The following is a 25383-nucleotide window of genomic DNA, read 5'->3' on the forward strand; positions in this document are numbered from 1 at the left end:
CTGAAACTAAAGGGATGCCCCACGTTGTCTTATTCCTCCATTATTATATGCGGGTTAACGCTGGGTACACACGCCAGGATCGCTATACAATCCACATCTGCTAACAATAGTGTGTAGTGTACTGTACTTAAATACACACTCACGGTACCAGTATTTTACATAAAATGCTACTTTATACAGGCTAATCCTCCACATTGTTATTGTGTTACTCAGCTGGACTAGTTACTTATCAGATACAGACTACACTTCCTGTCAGGGAAAGCCATGTATCTCTATAAACGTTGGGATGTCGTCAATGTTTCTCATCGCTGGTCCGCACTCCGAAGTGAAGGTGGCGGTAGTGTCTAATGCGCTGAAGGCCAGCCTCCCTAAAAAGTCAAGAAGAAGAAGAAGAAGGACGAAGATGGAGAACTATGAAAGTAAGCTAATTTGGTAAACAGACAGCTAGCTGGTAAGAATGAAGCCGTAACGCCACCAGCTGTAGCACTTGTGTGTGTTACGCTGAGCCGTTCATTGTGTTAGGTTGTCACAGAGTACAAAGCGATTAAAAATGGACGTTTATGCGGCATTTGGGCAGTTGTCTCCTGGAAGTTGCTCGGCTTAAATGTTGCTGATGAGCTGTGTTAGCTGACAGCTAACGTTTGTTGACACTTTGTGAGCTGTCGTACCTTATGTTTGTCTACAATGGGCCAAACGGTTATCGCGCTGTTTGCTTCCGATAATGAATGCTTCAGCTAATAAGTATCATTGCATTGTTGTCTGTGTTTCTCTGGCTGTCTTTATCACATCACTTGTATTTGTCCTATTTCTCCAAGGCCCTTAACAGCTTGGCGTTAAACAATGAACCAGTCAAGATGGGGCAGACCCTGTGCATATGCTCCCGTGGCTCGATCACCATTGAGAACAAAACATATTACTTTGTCCAGAAACTAGACGAAGGGTAAGAGAACATTAAGTCGCTGATTTAACCTCTGCTTATGCTTTTTAATTTTTATTTTGTGTCGACAAACCATTTAAAAACACATCACTGATCCTCATCTATCTTCATTACAATGAACACGGACACTGGGTTGTTTTATGTTTATCCTTCATAGTCTGTCCCTGATACCATTAAGACTAACTAGCGTTCCAAATGCACCATTTATTCCTCTTTGTGGCACCTCTTTGATAAATGTAGTCCTTTTTAAAAACTAAAATAATCTTGAATCAAACCTCTCTGTGTCCTCTTCTCAGGGGATTCAGTTATGTTGATCTGGTGGAGGGGGCAAAGGATAGGCGCTTCTACGCCTTGAAGAGGATCCTGTGCCACGACCGCGAAGGCCACCAGGAGGCTCAGACCGAAGTGGAGATGCATCAGATTTTTAATCACCCCAACGTCTTGAGTCTGGTTGCGCACACCTTTGTTGATCGTGGAGGCAAGACTGAAGCCTGGTTACTTCTGCCTTATATCAGAGTAAGCTGGTGCAGCAGCTGGTATGAGACAAATAACCCTGGGGGACATGATCTGATTCTGATATGTTGGTGTGTTTGTGTGAACAGAAAGGAAGTCTGTGGTCTGTTCTGGAGAAGCTAAGAGACAAGGGGAGCTCAATGCCTGAAAAACAGGTTCTGCGAATTCTACATGGCATCTGCTCTGGACTCGAGGCCATTCATGAAAAAGGCTATGCACACAGGTTATCTGTCTACAGACACACACACACACACACACACACACACACACACACACACACACACACGCACACACACACACACCAAAATATTTCCCAGTGTAAAGACTCTTGTGCTGGCTTGGAGTGCCACACTAGAGTCTGTTTGGAGTCCTTTCTTACAAAATGTACATCTTTTAACATTCTTATTATTCTTTATTCTCAATTACAAATTAAAACTTTTGTTTGTTACTTCTTTATATTAACACATTTGAATGCTATGCATCTGCTATAATTTGACAGAGACCTGAAGCCCACAAATGTGCTTTTGGACGAGGATGACAGGCCGCTTCTGATGGACCTGGGCTCTATGAACCGGGCCAGGATTGAGGTCAGAGCACCAAGTCTATAAAGAGTTTGTTTGATTTTACCGATCACTTTAGAAGCATTGATGCTATTTGTGAAAGCCCAACTTACTTTAATTTTAGCCTGACATCCCTCTGTTCTTGCTGTTTAAGAACAGAGTGCACCACTTACATTATTTCAGAGGGAAGGTCCTGATGATTTGTACCTCCTAGATGGCAGTGTTTTAATGCCAATAAACCACATATTCAAAACATGATGCTCACTATAGCGCACAGAGCTTGTACAAATTCGTCATGATTGTTACGTCGGCAAGTTTATTTTATTATATTTGAGCTGTTGGAGCAAACAACACTGATTGTCCCCCTTGAAACACTCTTATTAGACATTTATATATTTTTTGTATTTGTTCCTCTACATAACGGACATAATTGCAACAGAAAGAGTTACTCTACATGTATGAGGCCGACACTTGTATCCAAAGCGACTTACAATGAGAGCATGAAACCATGTGGGCACAACCCCAAGAGGTATTGCCATATAATTATGTGTTTACATAACATTGCAAGAGTTCGAGGCAACCTGCCTGCTTTTTTATTTTCATCTTCTATATACAGGTAAGCCCTGTGATGAATTTAACGAAACTGACTTACTTTCAGGTGAGAGGAACCAGAGAAGCCATGACCATTCAGGACTGGGCAGCCCAGCGGTGCACCATTTCTTACAGGGCTCCTGAACTCTTTAATGTAGAGAGCCACTGCATTATAGACGAGTGCACTGATATCTGGGTAAATGCTATTCTTCATTCCCTTTTGTATGTTGTGCTTGTTGTGTTCGTACGGGTCTGTCTCTGAAGCGCTAATGCGACTGTGGATCATTTGCTGACTACTTCTTTCTCTCGTCTTTTGATGTCTTCTCACACTCCTCCAGTCACTCGGCTGTGTACTTTACTGCATGATGATGTTGGAGGGGCCGTATGACATGGTATTCCAGAAGGGGGACAGCGTTGCCCTTGCGGTCCAGAATCCAGTGACCATCCCACAGTCTTGCAGGTCAGTTAAAACATCGCCTTTCAGTGTTACTTGAAGAAAGATTTTCATCCCTCCGCGCTGGGTTGATTGTCAGGAATGCCTTGAGGGAATTTCTTCAAATTTAGCACAAACGCACAATTGGATTCAAGGATGAACTGATTAGTGACCTCACAAAATAGTTTTTGGGCCGTAACTCAACAATTCAAATGCTAATTAGGAAAAACGTCACATACACACTGCAACTTGACTGGTTTGCGAAGGCGCACAACCTCATGGTCATAATTCTGTTTCCCATTTAAAAGTTAAACAACAGTAATTGTAAGTAGGTGTACATGGTTTTAAGGATGAACTGTATACTAGCAGTCACACAACTCACCCAATTAACATATATGATAACAACTTTTAAATGTGCTCTATACATACATACTTCCGAGCATATCCATTGCCTCCACATGGAGATGGCTGAAGGAGCTAACGGTGCAAACAAAGGCAACAGTGCTGACAGAGCTAACAGTGTTTACATGCATTTAAATACATGCGCGCATGTCTGGCTTTGCCTAGATTACAACACGCAGAGCGACTTGATTCTCTGCTCAGGTAGCCATTACTCCACTATATCTTTACATTGAAAATAGTTGTTTGTTGGTGTCTTAGTATTTAATGTCATTGCAGACCAATTATTTTCTCCCATTTGAATTTTCCTTCAGTAACGAAACTCACTTCCTGTTCCTTATTTGTGCAAAAAATTAATATATATATTAATAATGATCTTGTGATTGGTGGTAATGATGCACGCTTGTGTTTAAGATTTAAAGTTTTTATAACTAAATACAGATCAAACTTAAGTTCTAATTATTTTTTTGTTTGTCTTGTGGCCAGATACTCGCAGGGCCTGCAGATGCTGCTGAGCTCCATAATGGTGTCAAATCCCCAGGAGAGACCAAACATCAGCTGGGTTCTTGACCATGTACACGACCTGCAGAGTCGCAGCCCCAACACCCAATACAACATGGTCTGATCTTGCTCCGGATGTAGGATCTTGGAAACCTTTGCACACATAAATGAACGTCTATTATTTTTAGCTTAATAATATTGATTTTATTTATAAAAACCTAGGTGCAGACTTTCACTAAGTTTGGGGAGCTCTGCAACATTCTGAATCTGAAAGGCCCTGCAATATAGTGCATAATGCATCTAATAATTAAGTGGCTTCACCATGTACCCATTTTTATGTCGTTCAATGAAGCTGGATCGAGCAGCCTGTCATCTTAGCTTAGCATAACTACTGGGAGGTGGGGAATAGGCTGGCCTTCTAAAACTCTAGTTATTATATTAAAAACAACAATGGTGCATGGTTCTGTGAATATAATATGTTGGTTAGTGAGCTTTAGAGGTGCTGGTATGCTGATTGTGTTACCAGGCGGTCTGTTACCCTCCTTTTAGACGTTATGCTAAGTTAAACTAACAGTCTTTGAAAAAAAAGATATTATAGCGGTTAATATTGTAGTTTTTAATAAGAAAAGGGATAACAAAAGAGCTTTGCCAAACTTTCCGGGGTGTGAAAGCTATCCAGGTTCAATACATATCATATTTTATTCCCTATCTTAAAGGACTGGTCCAGTTCCCTTCATTTTTTAAAATTTTTTTTATCTTGATTCCTCTGTTTTGAGCGTGTGTAACATAGTGTGGTTACACATGTGTGCTGTAACCATGGATACACGACTGTGTCTTCAGCTTTCCTCAAACCTTCACTTGTACTGTTTGTCTCTACGGGTGTAGAGTCAAGAGGCAGAGTTCTCCTCACCTGCAATGCTGCATTTAAACACACAGCGGTGCTCCACCATCACACTCCCCTGCTGCACATATCAACATGCTGATGACACTGTGTGAACGGGCTCTCGGTCCAACACAGCAAAGAGTGTGTGTGTGTGTGTGTGTGTGTGTGTGTGTGTCTGCATAAAAAGAAAAGAAAGAAAGGGGTCAGTCACTTAAACCATTGAATAATAACTTTTAATCAGTTTAAGGAATAACTTGATTTTATTAATGAAGTCAAAGTCCTTGTCATATTATATCTGCCATTGCACTTTTCACTGTCTTGTCTTTTTAAACAGTTTTTCTTCCTTTGCAGCTCTGCTTGTTTTAAATTCTGGGTTTTCCTGTCGTGTGAATGTGCTCTCACACTTTTGTTCTCTCAGGGTTCTCCCACATCTAAAAGGGCCTGGCAGTCTGAAGCAGTAGACCTGAATGGTACCTGTGTATTGCATTATTAGAGAAAATAATACTTTGGGCTTTTAATTTAAGATGAATGCTTTTGTGACTGTTATGCGGCGATATTGGTAAGAACTAAAAACACTAAATCCTTGGTAGTTAACTTATACAGTTAATTGTTGGAATGGTTATTGGTATTCTGTTTAAATATATTATCTTTTTAATGCTAATTTTGGATATGTCAGATGACTCTGAATGTTTGTTTTTAATGGTGGGCTAATACTGATATCATGCAGCTGGTAAACTAAGGATTTCTTTAAGTGTAATGATGAAGTTCATAGATTATAAGTAAGAGTGTGTTATTTGATTATGGAAACATGTGTTGGGATTCTGTTTCATCTCTTATTTATTGCACAGTAAAGGATAAATAAACGTGAAATATGGAGCACTCTGTATACACTTTTTCAATATAATTGTGGAATAAAACCACATCCCACAATAAGAAGTAGTTGTTGGAAGAGTTTTTGAATCGATGCCTGTATTTCTTACTTGACCAGCACTTGTAATGAGTTGGTTCAGCTGCTTTAACTCTGCATCACAAACATGTGCAGTAAAACAGGTTATTACTTTAATGCTTTACAATAAGTCAGGTTATTAATGTTCACCCTTGCTCTCAGTGATGGTGGAAGTGTTCACATTCTTCACTTAATGGCAGTAATACTGTCGTAAAAACAATATCCATTGCAAGTAGCAGTTTAGTGAAACTATGTAGGGATCAAAAGTTAAAATATTAATAATTCAGAAAATGTGAAAGTGTTATGTATTACTGCATTAATACTAAATTATTATTACTGATTCATAGATGTGTAAGTAGTGTTTGATTGTTGTAGTTTAATTATAACAGAGCATAATTTATAATCTAATCAATGTGTTTTTTAATCTAAGTAACTATTAACAATGTGGGGCTGAGTAGAGTAATAATGTTGCATGAAATGGAAACGGTAAGTTACAAATACATAACGATTTTATTTCTGGACAGTACTGGAGTAATAACTAGTTTAATTAAAAACAGAATTTTCTGTCACCTGTCAAGGGAAAAGCCGAGTGTGTACAACATGTTTGTAGTCTCTTGATTAGTCTTAACGCGTCACTGTAATTCCTTCAATACAATACCCTTTAATTTGGTATTCTATACCCTTTTCAGTACCACAGAGAAACATTAACCAACAATGAGGGCATGAAACTTTAGATCTATATCAATACATTGGGAAAGAGGGAGCAGAACGCACTGCTGCTACCAGTGTTATGATAATGTAGTAAATTAATATATTTAAAATATTCAGTCTTGGTATGTTGATACTCCAAAGTTACTGTCCATCAAATGGGTGTCCATGGCTGAGCAGTGGCACTCAGGCCTAAATTCACTATGAGCAATGCCAGCCGATGGAGCAGTGGAAACGGGTTGTTGCATTAAAGTGATGAATCACACTTTACTATTGGTCAATGCGATGGATGAAATGTAGTTTGGCGGATGCCAGGAGAACAGTAACTCTGTATTCATCGTGCCAACTAAATACAGGTCTCGTGGTTTGGGCTACGCCCCTTTTTTTCATATTAAGGGAAATCGTAATTCTCCAGGATTTAAGACAAATTGTGCTTCCAACAGTTTGGGAAACATCCTTTCCTGTTTTAACATGGCAGTGCCTCCATGCATAAAGTCAGGTTTATAAATAAGTTGGATTTCCCCGTTTGGTGTTGAACATCCCTGGCCTGCTCAGAAGGCCAGACCCTTAAAGGGGAACACCACCTAGATTAAGAATTCCAATATGTTATTTCCATTACCAATATCTGTAAACATGAGCTACTCTCTCTTAAAGCAATAAACCAAAGACGTATGTTTTCAAATGTGTGATGTCATGTAGTATAAAGTCTTGAGCTGCTCCATAAGCAATGAGTGGGAGACCGATTTGTTTTGGGATCCACAGAATGTTTTGTTTGTGAACACAAATGAACATTATTCTATTGTAGGGTTCTGAAAATGTGCCCTTATACTCAGAACATTTCTATAGTTTCAATAACATCCTTCCCAGCTCATCGTCTATGTAGCAGTTGGAACCTTCATTACTTATGTACAGAAGAAATGCACGCGGTCATTGTGACGCCGCCCAGTGGTTTGTGGACGTAGGGACGCCCTATACGGCTCTGTAGAGGTCTATTTCACCTTAAATTGAACTTGTTATTTACTAAATGAACACCATGCTGTATTAAAGATGAGGTGAAACTAGAGATTGAGAGTATTAACTCGTGTTTACAATGTTCACTGAGGTAATAAATCAAGAAGTGAGAGTCCTTTTCTCATAGACTTCTTTTTGCAACCAGAGGAGTCGCCACCTAGCGGCCATTAGAAAGAATGCAGGTTTAAGACACTTCCACATTGGCTCTCTTAGACAATAAGATCATGTCTGCATTTTGAAAATGGGCATCGTTTCCTCCTTAACTCCAGCCAAGATATTTGGGATGAACTGAAACTCGGTCTTAGAGCCAGGCCTCACCCCAACATCTGTGCCTGACCTCACAACCTCTCTTGGGAGCCAGGTTCCAAAATATTTTGCCAAATCTTTGCAAACACTTTACTGTATATCAGAATGAGATGTCCACATCACGTTGGTCATGTGGCGTAACCAAGAGTGTGGTAGAAGAGATTCAAGTGTTTGATTTCTTGAAAATACATTGAAATGTGTATTCTTACGCTTATATGTTAACACATGCGTGCGCTAATATGAGTGTTTTTCTGAATAACTCGGGTGTAACAGTGTTCAATAGAGCTTTTAACATACGTTTTTCATCTGCAGTTGCAGAAATACTTTACTTTTTTAATTAAGCTGTGGCTCAGTATTAGATGAATCGTACATCAGACGAGCACAATCTTCACCTGACAGCATTTTGAGCCTTGGTGGCCATCTCCTGCACCTGTGTATGTGTGTGTGTGTGTTGGTTTGTGCGTATTGGTGTGTGTGCTTGTGCACACATCCTTGGAAACAAATATCAAACTGCTCACGTAGCGGGATTTACAACCTGTGCGTCCACTCAGATCAGTGAGATGTCACACTTCACTGCTGTCCCAATTACTTTCAAAGGTAATTCCGACCTTAGCACACACACACACACACACACACACACACACACACACACACAGACACACACACACACACACACACACACACTCAAATGACCAGTCATAAAGTATACATAACATACCACATATTTACAGTGCATATGCCCTTTTATACACAAACACCCTAAGGATTCATTACACTTGAATTAATGATATCCCAGCTGATTTCCTCCTCAGGGCCACCTAAAGATCCCAGACTCCCTTGGGACTGGGTCTAGGACAGAGCAGTGTTTATGGGTTTGACGTCTGCCCACACACACACACACACACACACACACACACACACACACACACACACACACTGTCTTACACCTTTTATATTCACTATCAGCTGCCTGTGAGGGGCTGAAATGATGTCATACAAAACAACCGCAAGGTCATCCCAATGTTCACACCAATTTCATGTGCTTTTGCGTACCGTTCAGTCGGGGGGGGGGGCACACCAATTGTTTGGATCGGGTGTGCGTTTCATTTGTAACCCAGCTCCAGTCCTCAAACACAAACACGCTTTAGCTCTCACACCATAAACCATCTGCAGGCTTTATTGATTTGGCAATGAATCAATTAGTGAATTATTTAATTAGCAAAGCATTATGGGTCAGCGCAGCGCTGCGACCACCCTGCAGTGTTCCCAGGTCTCTTTAAATCATCTTACACATATGTTTCGTGGCCCATGCATGGCGTGGCCGCGCGGTCTTATCTGTGCATAAATGAACGTCGAAAAGTTTCCTCAATAACAGAGAATTCCGACGTGGTTCCTGTGAGACCTTGTAAAGTCGCCCTGTAAAGTTTCTACTGTTACTTCCCAGACAAGCGATCCTATTTCCTTAAAGCTTTATGTGCGCAGACCCAGTGCAGACTTTCGCTGTCACTCAACTCCAAATTAGCCTTGGCTGCTGCTGAAAGAGGGAGAAATATGGACGTTACGTCTGCCCCGTTGAGTGGATGAGTTATGACTTGTGTTTGTGATCGAACCGTTCTTTCCGTCCAGGGGCTTTTTTTGAGCTCGTTAATCCACGGGAGTGTTTGGGTTAAAATGCATAATGAGTTCATTAAGGTGGATTGGCGTAATCAGGAAAGGTATTGCCTTAATTACTGGCTCGGGGCCAGACCTATCCGTTCTCTGTGAGATCGGCAACCCACCCTGTCCACAGAGCTCACTAATTTAATTAAGTGTACAAAATGCTACACCCTAACGTCGCCCTTGGGGGCAATTATGGCACTAGAGATTGAAAGATCTCCACCGGGGGTGTTTTACTTACTGGCAGGAGATTGCCTGTGTCAGTTAGCTGATTGCATTGATTATATTGATTTGTAACAGCTTTTCGGGTAATTTCATCTACAAAGGTGAGAGCAACACATTGGCCCGGGGACTTTTTTATTTATTCTTTCTTTATTTAGACCCTGGACTCTTTTGCCAAGTGATTAGATGAAATGGAGCTCCACAATAAGTCTTTTAAAGTGGGTGTTGGGGAGGGGGGGGGGATCGATAGTTTTTATTTGCCGTGTAAGGTCAGTTGGATGTTACTCATTCTTCTGAAGACATAACAACTCTTTCACCTGCAGTGAAAGTGCTGCATGCTGGTGCTGAGGAAGCAAAAGTTGGCTTAAACAGGCCAGACAAAATCTTCAGCTCAAGAGTCAAATGCAGTTTGACCTCAAGCACACAAACCAGCGCATAGAGTTCTTCGCCCAATGCCGAATATCACAGCGCTTGAAAGAGATGCCTCCTAAGTTTGAACTGACTTCTAATCAGACGTTTAAGTACATTTTTCTTCAGTAAATACATTATTTACCATCTTACCTCTATGTTATGAAGGGTCGTAACAGGATACTCAAAATATATATTGTCGGAATGATAAAAAAATCTTTAAGATTAGAATCTTTTTAAAGAAGGATAATAATATAGCTATTGGGTCATTCCATATCCAGATTATAATGCAACATGGTAAACAATAATGTATTCATTCTTCATGGTAAACAATAATGTATTCTTTCTTCTCATATTGATTATTATGATGCACTTTTCTCCTCTCTCAGTAAATATGCTATGATTAACCGGTTGCAGGTAATCCAGAATGCTGCTGTCAGAATACTGACGAGGACAAAGAGACGGTCTCACATCCCCCCGATACTCAGGTCTCTTCACTGGCTCCCTGTAGACTAGGATCCACTTTAAAATCCTCACTCACATACAGAGCACTGCACGGCCAGCCACATGTTCATATGTGGCTGAACTACTTCGCCCATATTCAACAGCCCGCAATCTCAGATCCAACCTCCAAAATCTTCTGTCAGTCCCACATACTCGCCTTAGAACTCGTGGTGACCGAGCTTTTGAGGCGGTGGCTGTGGACTGATCCACGGTTTGCCGATTCAATAGTGTCATTTAAACACCAACTCAAGGCCTGTTTACTCTGGCGTTTGTTTTATTACATTTTCTATGGTCTGCTTTTATCTTTTTTATTTATTTTTCTTATTGTTTTCTTATGTTTTTTTGTTTGTTTGACTCTTTTACTGCGTATTTTACTCTGCTCTTTTAACTGTTGAAATGTTTTTGGCCCCTGTTATTAATTGTCAATTTGTTTTAATTGACTGGAATATAAATAAACCTTACTTACTTACTTACATAAATGACAGATTTGTTTAAATCCTGCATCCAATTTTGGATTTCCCTCTAAAGTACATAGCAGCTGACCGAGCTCAACAAAAGAATCGGCTTTATTCACACACTAAAGGAACGTGGCAGTGATCAGACGGGGCACAAATAGCAATCAGATGAAACAGAAGCAAACTAAGAAGAGTCAACGTGCCACAATTTAAAGTTTAATTTGCGGCACAGATCATTAAACCACCTGTGTTTTAGTTATTTACCAACATGCCTATATGCGCTTCGTCAAAGTCGTGAAGATGTTTCCTTGCAGTGCTCTGAGAGCCGACGTCTCGGACGCTACTGCGTGTCGCTTCTATTCTGTCCACGAAGGAGGGAAATGGGGCCCACCCGATTAGTTATAATTAGCGCCTTATGAGCTGTGCGAAGCATGACAAAGGCAAATGGAGGCTAATAGTTTGATGAGCAGTTCGTCAGCGCTGATTAAGAGGATGGGATGACAAGATAATCCAGAGGTGGTGCGGTCATTAACGGTGGCCAGAGAGCAAATTAGCTGATTAAACAACTTCCCACCCAGGCAAGGGAGGGGCTTCATGCGTGATGGACGAGGAGGCGTGGAGTAAGTGTTTATGTCGCTTGCCAGTGGAGTTGTCGCTGAATGAGTGAAGTGTCTTCATCAATTTGGAGCCATTACCATGTCAAAAGGAGAGGATGGTGCTTGAAAGGAGGGGAACAGATTGGGGGAGGAGAGAAGCAGAAACTCCATCTGCATACTACAACCTTATTCATTTTCACACACGCACGCACGCACGCACGCACGCACGCACGCACACACACACACACACACACACACACACACACACACACACACACACACTCTCCTCCAGTTTACCGTAAGGCCGTTTAATTTTCCTGAAATAGGGCTGTGACAGCTGTGTCATGCTGATGAGAAGGTGCTGAGAAGAGTGGCAGCCTGTCACATCTCATCTATCTCAGCACTGATACTGGTGAACCTTCTCCTCCTCTTCCTCCTCCTCCTCCTCCTCCTCCTCCTCCTCCTCCTCTTCTGCCTTTACCTCCTTGAGTCCCTCCATTCTTCCTTCTGACATGTCACATTTTCTCCTACAATAAACGCAGCGGTCTCAGTCTGTTAAACTGATGTAGGGGCGGCATTGATTATCGTTGGAAAAGGACAAAAGTAATAATGCGGAGCTGTTTTTTATTTCACCTGCATTGATTGTTATACGTCTCTTTATCATCTGACCCGGCTCAATTATGCCAATTGGATAGTGTGGTGGCACTGTGAGGTTGTGGGGGACAGTTAAATGTAACGCAGAAAGCGAGAGGGGGATTGAAGTGTGTCTGTGTGTGAGAAAAAGGTGGAGTAAAGATGGTGTAGATGAGTGTAGAAATAGCTTGTTTGCGGAATATGCATCACTTAGGATGTATTACTCTGCAGAGAGAAGGACAACAATTTAAATGTTAGTGATGTCATTTCCACCTGTCAGTCATGTCACGGTGCGATAAATGTGGAGCCATTACATAAATGAGATGTTGACGTGAACCTTTATCTGCATGCATGCAGAGACACACACACACACACACACACACACACACACACACACACACACACACACACACACTGGTATCTCTTTAGTATTATGTAAATAGGTGGAATACAAATCTAGCAAATGACCTGAATCCATCGTTTGCTGTTAGAAGAATCACTTTTGTCGAAACACTTTTGTCGTCCAACAGCAACAAATTTGAATTTAATTCGTCTGTTTGTTTGTTTTTTGCAAATTAATATAAACAGCAAGCAAAACATATCTTAATATATTCCTAAACTTCTGCATATAGTGCAATTCAATTTGTGGCAAATAATGTTATCTTTTTGGGAGGTTTGCCCCCTAAAACCTTTATTTTGGGGGTTTTAATTTCTCCCATTTCCCAGAACCCCTTTTGACAAACCCCAGAGCTCCTGTCGTGTTGTAGAGTAGCAGATGAAAAATAAACCAACGATACCTCAAATCTGGGGGCCTAAATGCGAGTTTAATGGAGACCAAAACAGACTTTTAGGCTGTCCTAAATAATGTTTTCTATACACATAGTTGGTCATACTCCCTCTGCCACTCTACCTGCTGCTGTTTGATCAGCAGCTCATAGAGATTAAACATAATACCTCATATCGACACCCCAAAAGGTTTTTCTCTGCACTTGACTCATCGACATTCACACAGTCATAATTTGTAGGAAGCGACCATATAAAACTCCTCAACTTTACGAGTCAGTTTTACTAATGCCAAACTGTGAGACGTCTCCTTATTCACTAGGATTTTAATATCTTTCTATTTTAAAGCAATTGTATGTTTTTCCTTTAACAGACATACATTAGTTGGCATTTCCTTACATTTAATCTTCAGGGCATACATTTAATAAACAGAGGATACCAATTTCAATGCAGTACATGTAATACAGTGTCTGCCATATTTGTAGAGTTCAATGTAAGTTGAGAGCAGCCATTTATACACCAACATCTAGTCTTCTACAGATAGAATACAAAAAGTTTAGCTCAGAACTATTGCAATGTGCTAGTAGTAAACACACTATTTCATACACTGCCTTTTATATGATGGACTGTGACTGATGGAGTTAATCATGTGACATTCATCACTGTTGTGTGAGGCAGGTAAACATGTGCGTGCTGATAAACGTTGTACTTTGCGTTAATTAAAATCGTAACTTTGCTTCAAATATCACCAAACTCAAAAGGGGCCCAGAAAATAAACATCACTATTAATACAACAACAAAAGAAGAAGGAGAAAAGAATGAATGTTAAACTGGATTTATTCCTCTGACGTGTGCATATTTCAGGTACCTGTGCGCACATGCAAGTTCATGTGTAACCTTCACAAACAGTGTGACTACGCCTCGGCCTGCGACTGTATTAATGATGCCAGCTGCTTTGATGCTGTCAGCCAGACAGATTACCCTGCTCTTAACCCGCTTTTGAACTCGGCGTGCCACACAAAAAGCCAGCTGTGCGCCTTCACACCAGTGCAAATACTTATTCGCATTAATGCTACTTTATTCAACGTCATTACTTCACAAGCGAAGGCAGGACACGTTTATTTTGAGTCAGCGTTTGGATCGTATGCCGGTCGCGATGAAAACAGGCTGGATTAGGAAAGTCAACAGCTCAGCGAAGGCATACGAGTTGAAAAGGGGGAAAAGCATCATCATCATATGTCGATTAGCTTAACAGCCCTGGGAACGCAAACACAGTTAAAACAACAACAAAACTCAAATTAGTCAATGTGAAGGAGAGGGACAGACAAATGTTCCTGTTTTACTTTGAGCCCACATTTTCTAAGAGCAGAATAATTTGATCCCTTTAATTTGTGTGTATGTGGGGTCTCATGGCTTTAAAACCTAATTTCTAATGTGACAAGAGCTGTCTTTCATTAAGCTTAGTACTGTGGGTGACATTAAAGATTGAGGCGTGAACTCCCGTTGGAATAGAAAACTGTTTCCTTGTGTCACTTTGCAGTTTACAGAGCTGAGGTGGGAGATGCAGGCAGTGGGTATGGGGGAGGCTGGGTTGGAAGGTCAGAGTCTCTCTTGCCGGAGGAGGGGAGGCGGTCTGTGTAGGTGTGGGTGGGTGGGTGGGTTGGTGGGTGGGATTTAATTAGAGCGAGTGCCTGCATCCCCCATGGTCTCCTGCTCCGTATTACTGCTTGCTGCCAAGGGTTAACTGGCCTGATAAATGGGATCAGTCACACTTGTATACACACACACACACACACGCACACACACCTAGTACCTACCTGTGTTGTAGAGAAGGAATGACTAAGGCCTGTATGATACTAGTTAAATGGGCAAAGATACAGATATTGAAATAGCACGAGTAACTAACGAAAACGTAATTTTCGCTTGTTCAATCTTCGATCTGTGAGAATCATCTGCTTCTACGTTTGGAAGTTGCTTTCTCCGCCTTTCAGACTGAAACATATCAACCATTCATGATCACACCAAGACTTCATGATCCCCAGAGGATTGATTTTACTGGCTTTGGTGATCTCTGACTTTTCATCGAGCGCCATCATTGGGTCAAAATTATTGTTTTCTAATATTTTGTTTTATGACCACATTACCTGCTAAACTTGTGACGTACCCATCAGCCTCAGCTGTGCTTTTGAGTTTAGCAAGTACACTTTATTTATAAATCACTGTTGCACACGTGGACACACATCAGGCGTGCATGGGTTTAAGAACGTTTTTTACTGAAAGCACATTCGGATCAGCAACGCAACTGCATGCTGCAGGCTGTTTTAGTCAACTTCTGAATTAAACGACTTCTCTTATACATATTCAAAGAACATATCTGCTTATACTGTCACTCTAACAACTTAATTCACGCTGGCGACATTCTGCACATTCACACAACTCTCATTCTCACAGGTTACCGGTGGTTACTATGCAGTTTCTCGTTCGCTAGCATGGCTCGGTGATGCACTATATCCACATCGACACATCATAACATTCAACTTGCGCAACTCCGATATAAATTCATATTTATATTAATGACGGTTATGATCCATGTCGGTTCTTTTATACCGTTTTCATCACTTTTACCCACCTGAAAGCACAGGAGTACATTCGGATCAGCAACACAACTGCATGCTGCAGGCTGTTTTAGTCAACTACTGAATTAAACAAGGGTAATGTTTTCCTTCGCTTTCTTCCCGAAGGACCCCTGAGCTGACCCAAGTGCCTGCATGAGCTTTCCTCATCGTAACCCAGCATTGACCTCTCACACAATTTAAGCCTCAATTGCAGATACACACATGCCAGGTGAATAAAGGAAACGATTAACAATCAATAAAAATAATAAATAAATGAGAATATTGAGGGGTCAATGTCCAGTTCCTGTTATTGTGTCCATTGTTAATGAGGGCCCCACATCACTTTTCAAAAACAGCAATATCAAAGTGCTTCACAGTTAATAATAAAAATCCATAGTACACAGCATGAAAACCAATAGAGCTGAAACAGGGAGGCTATCTGGTGGGACAAACAAAGCAGAATTAAAAGACAAATCAAATCAAATTGCAAACAGAAAATGGATCAAAATGCTGATCTGACGGGGAGGGTTAGGCAACCGCATGATGTTGGAGCTAAAACCTCTTCTTTTTTTTAGGGTGAACTGTGGGACATTTATATGATCTTGGTCCTTAGTATTGGGTTCAGAAATATTTGAGGGTGTCCTGAATGTGAATCTTAAACTGAATCCTTAAAAGGTACAGGGAGCCAATGAAGTGGGCCAGAATGAACATGCGCTCTTCGTTAAGCGTTTGTCAAAAGCCTGGCTGCCGCGTACAAACTGAAGTCGAGAAATTGACCCTTTTCCAATTCTCGCCCGTCTAACGAAGGCCACTCGTGGGTACTCTGCTCTACAGACTCTCATGCAATCAGTTCAGGCTTTCTTCTTTTTCAGGTATTGTGGATGTCCAGCTAGTCATAGTTAAACGCTGTGTTGGGAAAGGGAAGATAAGAGGCAGTGACTTCTAATACTTCCATCAAGGCCTCCGGAGGAGACGTGTGACACAATGTCAAGCAGATTATTCAGTGAAATAGGAGTAAGTTCACTCCAGAATGCAGGTGAGTTTGAGGTAAGGTGGCATTATGGAAGCGTTGATACTTTTAACAAAATAAGCTTAAAAATGTATAATAATCTTCAAAAGAAGCAGCTGTTTTTACAAGACCACCAATGGTGTTAAACAGAAAACAAATGCCTTTTTGACGCCTCACAGAGCCGTTAGAATGGCTGTAGCCTCCATCACTTGTTTATCTAGCACTGGAGATAATGTACAGTATTTATATTAACACAGACCATCGTGGTGTAGAACAAATAATCAAATAAAAGTCCAATTCATGTGGAGATATTGTACTGACTTCACCTGACAGTTCTGACAGCCTTTTACATGTTATAGTATGTTTACTGTCTTCGCTGTCTCTGTCTTTGCCACCGAGAATATTGGTGTGAAAATGGTCATGTATCGGTCAAACAACAGACTAGGTGTCTTCCAGTTTGGTGACGTTCATGAGGTCATTTTCTGTGAGGTGTAACGCAAAGTATGTTGGGTGTGTGTTTTTTCATAAATCTTTAGTCTTAATCAAAGCGGAGGCCGTGTCCATTAATAACCCAGTGTTGTTGGCCTGATGACAGAACACAATGCACCTAATGGAACAATTTATTTACATAATGCTGCATTGTCAGGGCCAGCGCACAGCCTGAGGGAGAGAGAGGGGACCAGGAGAGGGAAGGAGCCGGTGCAAGAAAAGGACATTAAAGGCACATTCAGTTAGCTTTTTTAAAAACATTGTACATGGAAAGTAATATTTAATGGGAGAACTCGCACACAGAATGGAGATGAACTAGACTCTTATGTTCTTCATGTTTCTCCCATCTTAATCCAACATAATGGCAGCAATCCATATTGATATTAACTTCAGACAGCTGGGGCCAACACTTAACACCTATCATACTACAGTAGTTTTTCTCTGGTCTGCGTTCACAGCTACTGACATGTCCATAGGTTTTCTTTAGATAAGATGATTAATACCCCATTGAACACTGCTGCTCTCAATTATTTAGTCTGGAAGGTTGAAGCCTCACTAAGATAGTGGCACTTTAAATAGTAGACTGAAAATGCATCACTGATGGGTGTGGTCACAAGTGTGCTCTGTTGCATCTCGACGTAACCACACCCAACAGGGATTTCACAGTTTATGGACACATTTTTAGCTGGTGGTCTTTAACGCTCCTCCACATTTAACAACAAGTAGGTAGTTTGTAATAACCACGCCGTTGAGGTTAGAGAACAATTGTAGTGATGGTTAAAAGAAAACCTGACTCTGGGTAGGAAACAGTCAAATAAACAGCTGTCTCCAATAGGAATGTCTGATGTTTTATTGACCCATCCATCCACTCTGACCTCCTCCTCATGCAGACTCTGTTGCTCTAAAAGAACATCAGTTGAACTCCTCCTTTACCTTTGATGGAGTCATAATCCCTAATCATTGTCATGTCATGGAGTCAGATTCTGTGTGAAATCAGACAAAATCATGCAGGTTCACCAGAAATTCCTTTAGCTCAGACTCCAGCTGGAAGCAAACACCAACATGCTGCTGGAGGCCCAGGCGGTTTTCCTGGGCCCCGCTGGAGGGAACAGAGGCACGGGAGAACCAGAACCAGGACTGAGCGATGCAGACTCTCAGACCCTGCTGCAGCAAAAGGACAGGTTTTCTCAAGGGACTCTGGTGAAACTACACTTGCGGAAACACTACTGCTTTAGGAACCACCTAAGTCAACACCGGTAGTGGCATTACATCTACTGCCATGTGCTTTGCTTACGATGGCGCTGTGAAAAGCAGGATGTGGATGTTGTACTTAGTGACTGAAGTTTTGTGTTGGGCTGGCACAGTGTGAGACAGAGCAGGAGACAAATCACTGGAACTCAACTCAAGTGCTTTACTTTAAGGCACAAAAACACAAAAACACTAAAAACCAGAAGCAAAAGCACACACAATATCAAAGACGCAAGTTAGTTACAATAAAATGTTGTAACAGCTGCTGAAGTAAATTAAAACTTAATTATATATAAATATAAGCATATTCTTTATTTTTTTTTAGGTTATGACTGACTTATTAAGGAGTGTTTGAAGGGCAGAAAGATCTTAACCTTGGCAATTGTGTACATTGGTACAAATAATATGTGTATACAACCCCTTTAAAGGAAATGTCATAAATTATTACACCGAAATTTCAGACAAAATGTCATCCTCAGTATACATTGAAGAAGCTTTAGATTAATGTAACATTAGAAGCTTGGTACTGGGAAAAAAAACTGTTTCACAGCCTACAACTTTTTGTTTGGACAAAAGAAGAAGTTGCAAAAAGAAGTCCGGTTTTATAGTCTTTGAGAAAATGACCCTACTTCTTACTTTATTTATGACCTCAAAAAACATTATAAACAACAAGTGTATCTTCTCAAACGCTATAGTTTCAAGTCTTCTTCAATACAGCATGGTGTTTATTTAGTGAATTATGGTTCCATTTAGAGTAAAATACACAATAAAGTAAGGTATGATTTAGGGCGGAGCAACCTTGTGATGGACATGTCGCCACCAGAGCCGTATACAGTGTCTCTACCACGGTGATGGTGACACTCTTTTGCAGTCCAAACATGGTAACTTACGTTCACTGGTTGCAAGAAACCAAGATGGCGACGACAAAAATCCAAGCTGGCGATTGCCAAAATACCAAACTCAAGGCTACAAAACCAATGGGGGATGTCACTGCGACTATGTCCGCTCATTGTATTAAGTCTATGGATCTGATACACAAAGGTATACATTGGACGTTAGCCAATTATGGGTTGTATTCATTTAATTACAGGAGTTGTTGCAGGCACACCTGGGGGAGATCTACACCTTTTCTAATATATGACTTAAAGTCTTTATTTTAATATGGTAAAAAAAAAGATTAAGCAATACCGTCTTTGAGTCTTGTTTCTCTCTACCGATACACAATAAGCACAGATTAGACTCAAAGTATGACGGTTTGACACCTGCGAAGCACATTCTTATTTCAAGGGAGATGGAGAATGTGTCCTCCTCTAGTTATTTGTTACAGGGTGACTAAAAAGGATTTAGGCTACCGTCAAGACTGAGCACATAGTTTATCGGGAGGAGGGGCAGGTTATTCAAACCAATTAGCACACTGACAGAGAGGGATGAGCTCCCTGACCTTGCTCCCATTGTAGCCATAAACAGACAAATTGAATGAACAAAGTGGTGAAGAAAAGACGAGAGAATGAGGCAGAGATGATTGCATCAAAACTTCCATTGGTGCCTCAAAGTCTGTGCATTGTATGCTGTACTGCGAATCTTAGGCTTAAATATGAAAAATGCAACCGAAGTGTCTCTTTCAGGACTGAACATTTATTGAACGTTAAAAAAAACTAACGCCAATTTACTCCGATCTAATTTTGTCACCTTTAAAATGTACTAAAATGAAGGTAAACGTATGGAGATCCGTCTATTTTGACTGCATCAGAGCTCTTTTGCTAAAGGAGCTGGACTCACCGCACTTTGTCACACCTCTGACGACGTTTTGATCAATTGAGAGCCATTAAAATACACCACAATGCTGTGATTTACATCTGACACAATTCCATAGATTGACAGATTTTAGGAGCGCTCCATCAAGTGACTGATCAATTCATTTAAATTCTTTATTTTTTATTTATTTATTACATTGACTGTGTTAGAAATGGAAATGACCCGATGGGAGGCAGCACTACTAGCATTACCACAAAAAGAGTCATTAAAAGATTAGCCTGTTGTGTGATTGAATGTGTTTTCTAATGTGCATGGCCCTTCACACACGGCCCACAACATGTCCTCGAAGTGACAAAGAAACCTCAAGATTCTTCAAATCTGTTTATTCAAAATGTTACTAATGCGTCCTAGTTCAGATGTCCTTCCTCTCTGTCCCCACAACCAGCAGCTGTCAGTACTTTCTCTTTTGTTTATATATTCTTTCCTCAACAGTGAATTAGTTGCTGCTCTGTGCACACAAGAGTAAAGCGAGATTACAGTTCAACAAAGTAAGGAAACACTGGATTTACATGATGAAGACCAGGTAGAGCCAAGGCCATTATTTTCTGCAGTAATGATAACCCAGTTGTGGCAACCTATACCAGGTCTGAAAAGTGAAGCCAATGAGAAAGATAATTGTGTCGTATTAAGAATTCGGTTGTATCAGAGGCTTAAAAAACAGCAGTACATGAACCAATGAGTGACTATTATATTTGTACTATAACAAATCTCATGATAATCCATCCAATAGTTGTCGAGACGCGTCCCTTACAACCACAAAGGTGACCCTCGTGGTGGAGCTATACGGAAAAGTCAAATCTCCAGTCATTAGGCTTCATCCACGTCTGTACAAATTGGGATGCCGTCCATCCAATGAGCCGCCAGCAGGCCTCAGACAGATACATTTTTTCAGCCGCCTCTTCTGTTTTAAAGCAGCCGTATTAATCAGTCGACTGCTGGTCAAGCCGAGGCGATGCAAAATAACCAAAACACTTTGCGGACAAACTTGATAATTTGTTAATACAATTACTGCATGTGGATGAATTGCTTTAACTTAAAAAAGAAACCTCTTGTTCGCGATATCTTTCCCACCGCTCGTCTGTCTTTCTCCTCCCAGTAACCTTTGGATATAGTGTTTACAGGCAAATTGGGCAATAAGAAGACATGCTGTGGGCTATTTCCTCACAGCGGAAAGCCTCTTCCCCAAAGTAGCAATTACGTGGCAGATTTAAATGTCATCTTAGGACGCACGGTATGGCTAAACGACATTATACTCACTTTCTACAGTGTGAGTTGATCTGCGGGGGAATCAGAGAGAGCAAACATCCAACTGGCGGAGATCTTCAAAGCACTTGATGGCTCTGAATGTCCTCATAAGTGGCCAGATAATGCATGGTGGAGAGGCACAGGTAGATAGCAGGGTGAAAGTAATGATGTCTTGTTGTGGCAGATAAGGTGCATTTATCTCCTATCTCCCATGTATATGCACAATGGGGCCCTTGTATGGGTGATAGTAAAACACGGGGCTGTTAGGTGGAAGGACCCATTAAATGGCCATAAAACTGACACTAGATCAGATTATGTTGAAAGGAAGCTTTTGTTTCCAGTGTGGAAAAAAATAAACAGGTGAGCTGGGAAAGAGATTGGAAAGTCGCACGGTTGGAATCCCCCAATTTAGATGTCGAGCAGACTCTGAACCCTTTGCTGTTTTATTTGTTCTGCCTCTATTGTGGTTTATCAGTTGTGTCCACTTTAATACACGGCCATTGATTGTCTTCTGGTCCCAGACGACCAAATGTGAGCCGGGTCTTGCTTCAGGATGTGGGGATGCAGACTGGACCCAATTAGGAATCTGTTAGGCTACAGTTTGGAGCTGACCTTTTAAACAACACCTCAGAAGCATCTTCTGAGGTGACGCCTCTATTGGCGTTACGGCTCTCAGGGCCGGCTTTAGACCAGCGGCAGCCTTTCCGCTGTCCGACATCATAACTCATCACATCATCATGCTGCGTTAACGCAAAGGAGCCAGAATGAGCAAAACAGGAAAACCTCCCGTTGTTTCCACTGCGTGACGACCTGCATCATTCCAGTATTCCAAGCTATTATTCTGGCATTGCAGTCACACAGATAAATAGGCTTAATCGCCTACTTTTGTTGTGTTATGTATTTGGAGTGGTTTGTTAATAAGTGAAATCAGATATAAACAAACAGTAGCTACTTTGAAATAAGCTGAATTGATGATTAATAATATTAATATTGTATTTTTTCTTTAACATATCTTATGACTCTAAATTACAACTCGGAGGCTGATGTTCATGTGTTTTCCTATACCTGAACAACATGAAAGACTACAGTGGTTATTGATCAGGGGCATTGTGAAAATGTGCTTTGGCATTGTTTTTGCTCTATGACACATATCTTCATTAATTTCCTAGTAGCTCCTCCTGCACAACTGGAAAATAAACTATGTTTGAAAATGTTTCAGTTTAAGCAGACATCTTCATTTTGCCTCCACCAGCACCAAGAGATTACAGTAACAAAGACGGACAGAAGGAGATTCACATCCAGTGGGCGGATGTCATATGGCAAAGCTCAATATTGGTTAATAAATGATGGGAACAGTGTACGGAGGCAGCAAAGAGAAGCACAACGCTAATAAATTACCTCTATCTCCTTAATGAGACAACATTATTTTTGGTCTCAAGGTCTGGCAGAAAGTGAGCTGATTTATTATTTACCTTTAACGGTGTGGGAGTTAGCCTTTTTACCAGGGGGGACGGATCGCTGATTTCCAATGCACAGAAAGCCCATTGTGCACCCCAACCATTTATCACAGCCGCGGCCCGGACGTTGTACTCCGGACCCTGTGGGAAAACTGGTGCTACTGGACAGCGGCCCTGAAAGCTACATGTGTGACGACAAACCTGAAGGGAGAGCAGATGCACAGGAATGTGCACACGCACGGAGCAAGTCGAATCGTGATGCAGCGACATGTATGACAGGGAATCTGTGTCTGTTGTGCTCCGTTGCATGGTGTTGACGTGTTTTTAGTTGAGCCGTTGTATCAGACTGACAATCGGTAGAAGCTCCTGAACTTTCTTTAGTCTCACTTATCAACAGAGTCTTTATCAGTGGTTAAATAAACCAGCGAGGATCAGTGACCCAGTGGGAGTCGATAATGTGCTGACTACACAACGACAGAGAGCACAAGAGCACACAGGGATTAGTTTAAGGACATGGGTAGGCTGTCTCAGGGCTGTGGTAATGATTGAAAAATATGCCTGTAATTGCTGATAAGCTCTTTAATGTTTCAGCAAACTCCCGTTTGCCGCTAAGTTTACTGACACATCCCGTCGATAAACTCTGGCTTTGTAGTGCGACGTCAAGGGCCGGCGGTCTCTTTGAACCGATTGTCTTCTCACGGTGTGAATGTTCTGCGAAGGGTTCAAGGGGTCGTGTGCATGTGAGGACATGTGTGTGAAAGAATGTAGCGAGAGTTTAGATTATTCAGAAGTGTCTGTTGAGATAAATAAAACTTTCTTCTGATGCGTCTTTCTGTTGCTGTTGTTTTTTACTCCACGCTGCTGAAGGGTCGGCACACAGTAAATCAGACCGGTCCCATCGTGCTGGACTGTGGCACATTGACCTCTGAAAGGTTTGACCCTAAAGGATCAATATATATTTATTTATCGGTGTGAAGCTAACCCCAATGGTCATACAACTTATTGGGCAAATTAAGATTTTACCTGCTGACAGACACATCGCTGATGAAACATTCTTGACTTAGATATCTTTGGAATGTCACACTATACAGTACAAATATCTTGAAAACTTGAGTTATGTATCTCAGTTGTCATTTAAAATGTTGAATGGCAATCAGGTTAGATGATGTGAGGAAGGGTTTTATTGCAGCAAACGCACAAAGAAACTTAATGGATCTATTACACAGGAAGGTGACTGTTACCAACAAAGTCTCAGAGAGGGGGGGGGGGGGGGGGGGGCTGTTTAAAAATCAACTTTCATCTTCATGTATTTCCTAAATACAGTTGTGCTTAGTTTGATTTCCTCATATGGGGCCCCAACAAGAAATATGTGCCCTGGAGCCCCCAAACTGGGCTCAAATAGTTTGTCTAAAAACTACTGTTATTAATGTATGTTATTAATTAAACGTGCGTTCTTGCTTGCTTGCTTTATCAGTCTAAATCATTTAAAGTTGGAGGTTTTACTGGAAACCTGAATGTTCTGCTCCCGACCTAAAATAACATGTGCAAAGCATTTAAGGCATTTGTTGTTTTAATTTAATATGATCATGATCTATTTAAACGCATATACGCTCATTGAGACACGGGGTTTCATTTTTAAGACAGACCCCAAGTCAAAAAAAAGAACTTATATTGTCTATCGTGGCGCAGCATGCAGCAGCGCCATCGGACCTCTTCACGGGGAGCCGCCGTGTGCGCGCCGCCGCTCAGCTGAGCGCACTTTCAGGGCACCGATTCAATGTAATGTGCGCGCCTCCGTCATCAGGCCCCGGTGACGGGTTCACCCGTGGCCTGGCTATTTAAATTACTTTAAAATCATAAAAGCAAAGCAACGAGGCTTTGCAGGTGGACGAGGTTGAGAGAAGCAGGCAGAAAGCAGCCGGAGACAGAGAGCAGAGGGCGAGCGACACAGAGCCACACTGGGGGAGGAGAGAGAGAGAGAGAGAGAGAGAGAGAGAGAGAGAGAGAGAGAGAGAGAGAGAGAGAGAGAGAGAGAGAGAGAGAGAGAGAAAGAGAAAGAGAAAGAGATGGGCAGGACATGCAAGACAGCTCCAATTTTCTGAAGGTCAACTTCGCGCGCGCGCACACGTACACGTGCACCAGACAATTACATCGCATGAGTCTTGTGGAGATTCTCCCGCCCCATGTAGGCTATATATAGTGTTTTATTCATTTCAGACACGCGATTTAGAGGCGTTTTGGTTGGAGGCATGGTGACGTATGTAGCTGACTGCTTGTTGTTGAAGGCGTGTCAAGTGAAATACCATGAAGCCATGTGAACATGGTGAAACTCCTTCAGATGGATATGTTGGAGACCAAACAGCTGCAGCGTTAGCCTTTCATTTCTAGAGGCAATTCAATGTAGTCGTCATAGTGACTAGTGTCTGCAAGGCTGCAACTAATGGACGAATAGTGTCTTGA

General features: G+C 41.4%; 1 protein-coding gene across 2 annotated transcripts; it reads left to right on the top strand.

Annotated features, from left to right (window-relative positions):
* stk16 (serine/threonine kinase 16) lies at window positions 1-5701 on the top strand. 2 transcript variants are annotated; one of them, XM_034529527.1, is made up of 8 exons: window positions 1-451; window positions 816-940; window positions 1234-1453; window positions 1540-1673; window positions 1950-2037; window positions 2669-2797; window positions 2940-3061; window positions 3920-5701. In XM_034529527.1, the coding sequence occupies exons 2-8, from the start codon at window positions 855-857 to the stop codon at window positions 4056-4058; spliced, it is 918 nt and encodes a 305-aa protein (XP_034385418.1). In that variant the 5' UTR covers window positions 1-451; window positions 816-854; the 3' UTR covers window positions 4059-5701. The 2 variants fall into 2 exon arrangements, with proteins under 2 accessions (XP_034385418.1, XP_034385417.1); XM_034529526.1 differs by having other exon boundaries at window positions 1-419.
* The last annotated feature ends 19682 nt before the right edge of the window (window positions 5702-25383 follow it).

The sequence above is a fragment of the Cyclopterus lumpus genome, chromosome 3, assembly GCF_009769545.1.
Source record: "Cyclopterus lumpus isolate fCycLum1 chromosome 3, fCycLum1.pri, whole genome shotgun sequence".
In the NCBI taxonomy this organism is placed as follows: domain Eukaryota; kingdom Metazoa; phylum Chordata; class Actinopteri; order Perciformes; family Cyclopteridae; genus Cyclopterus; species Cyclopterus lumpus.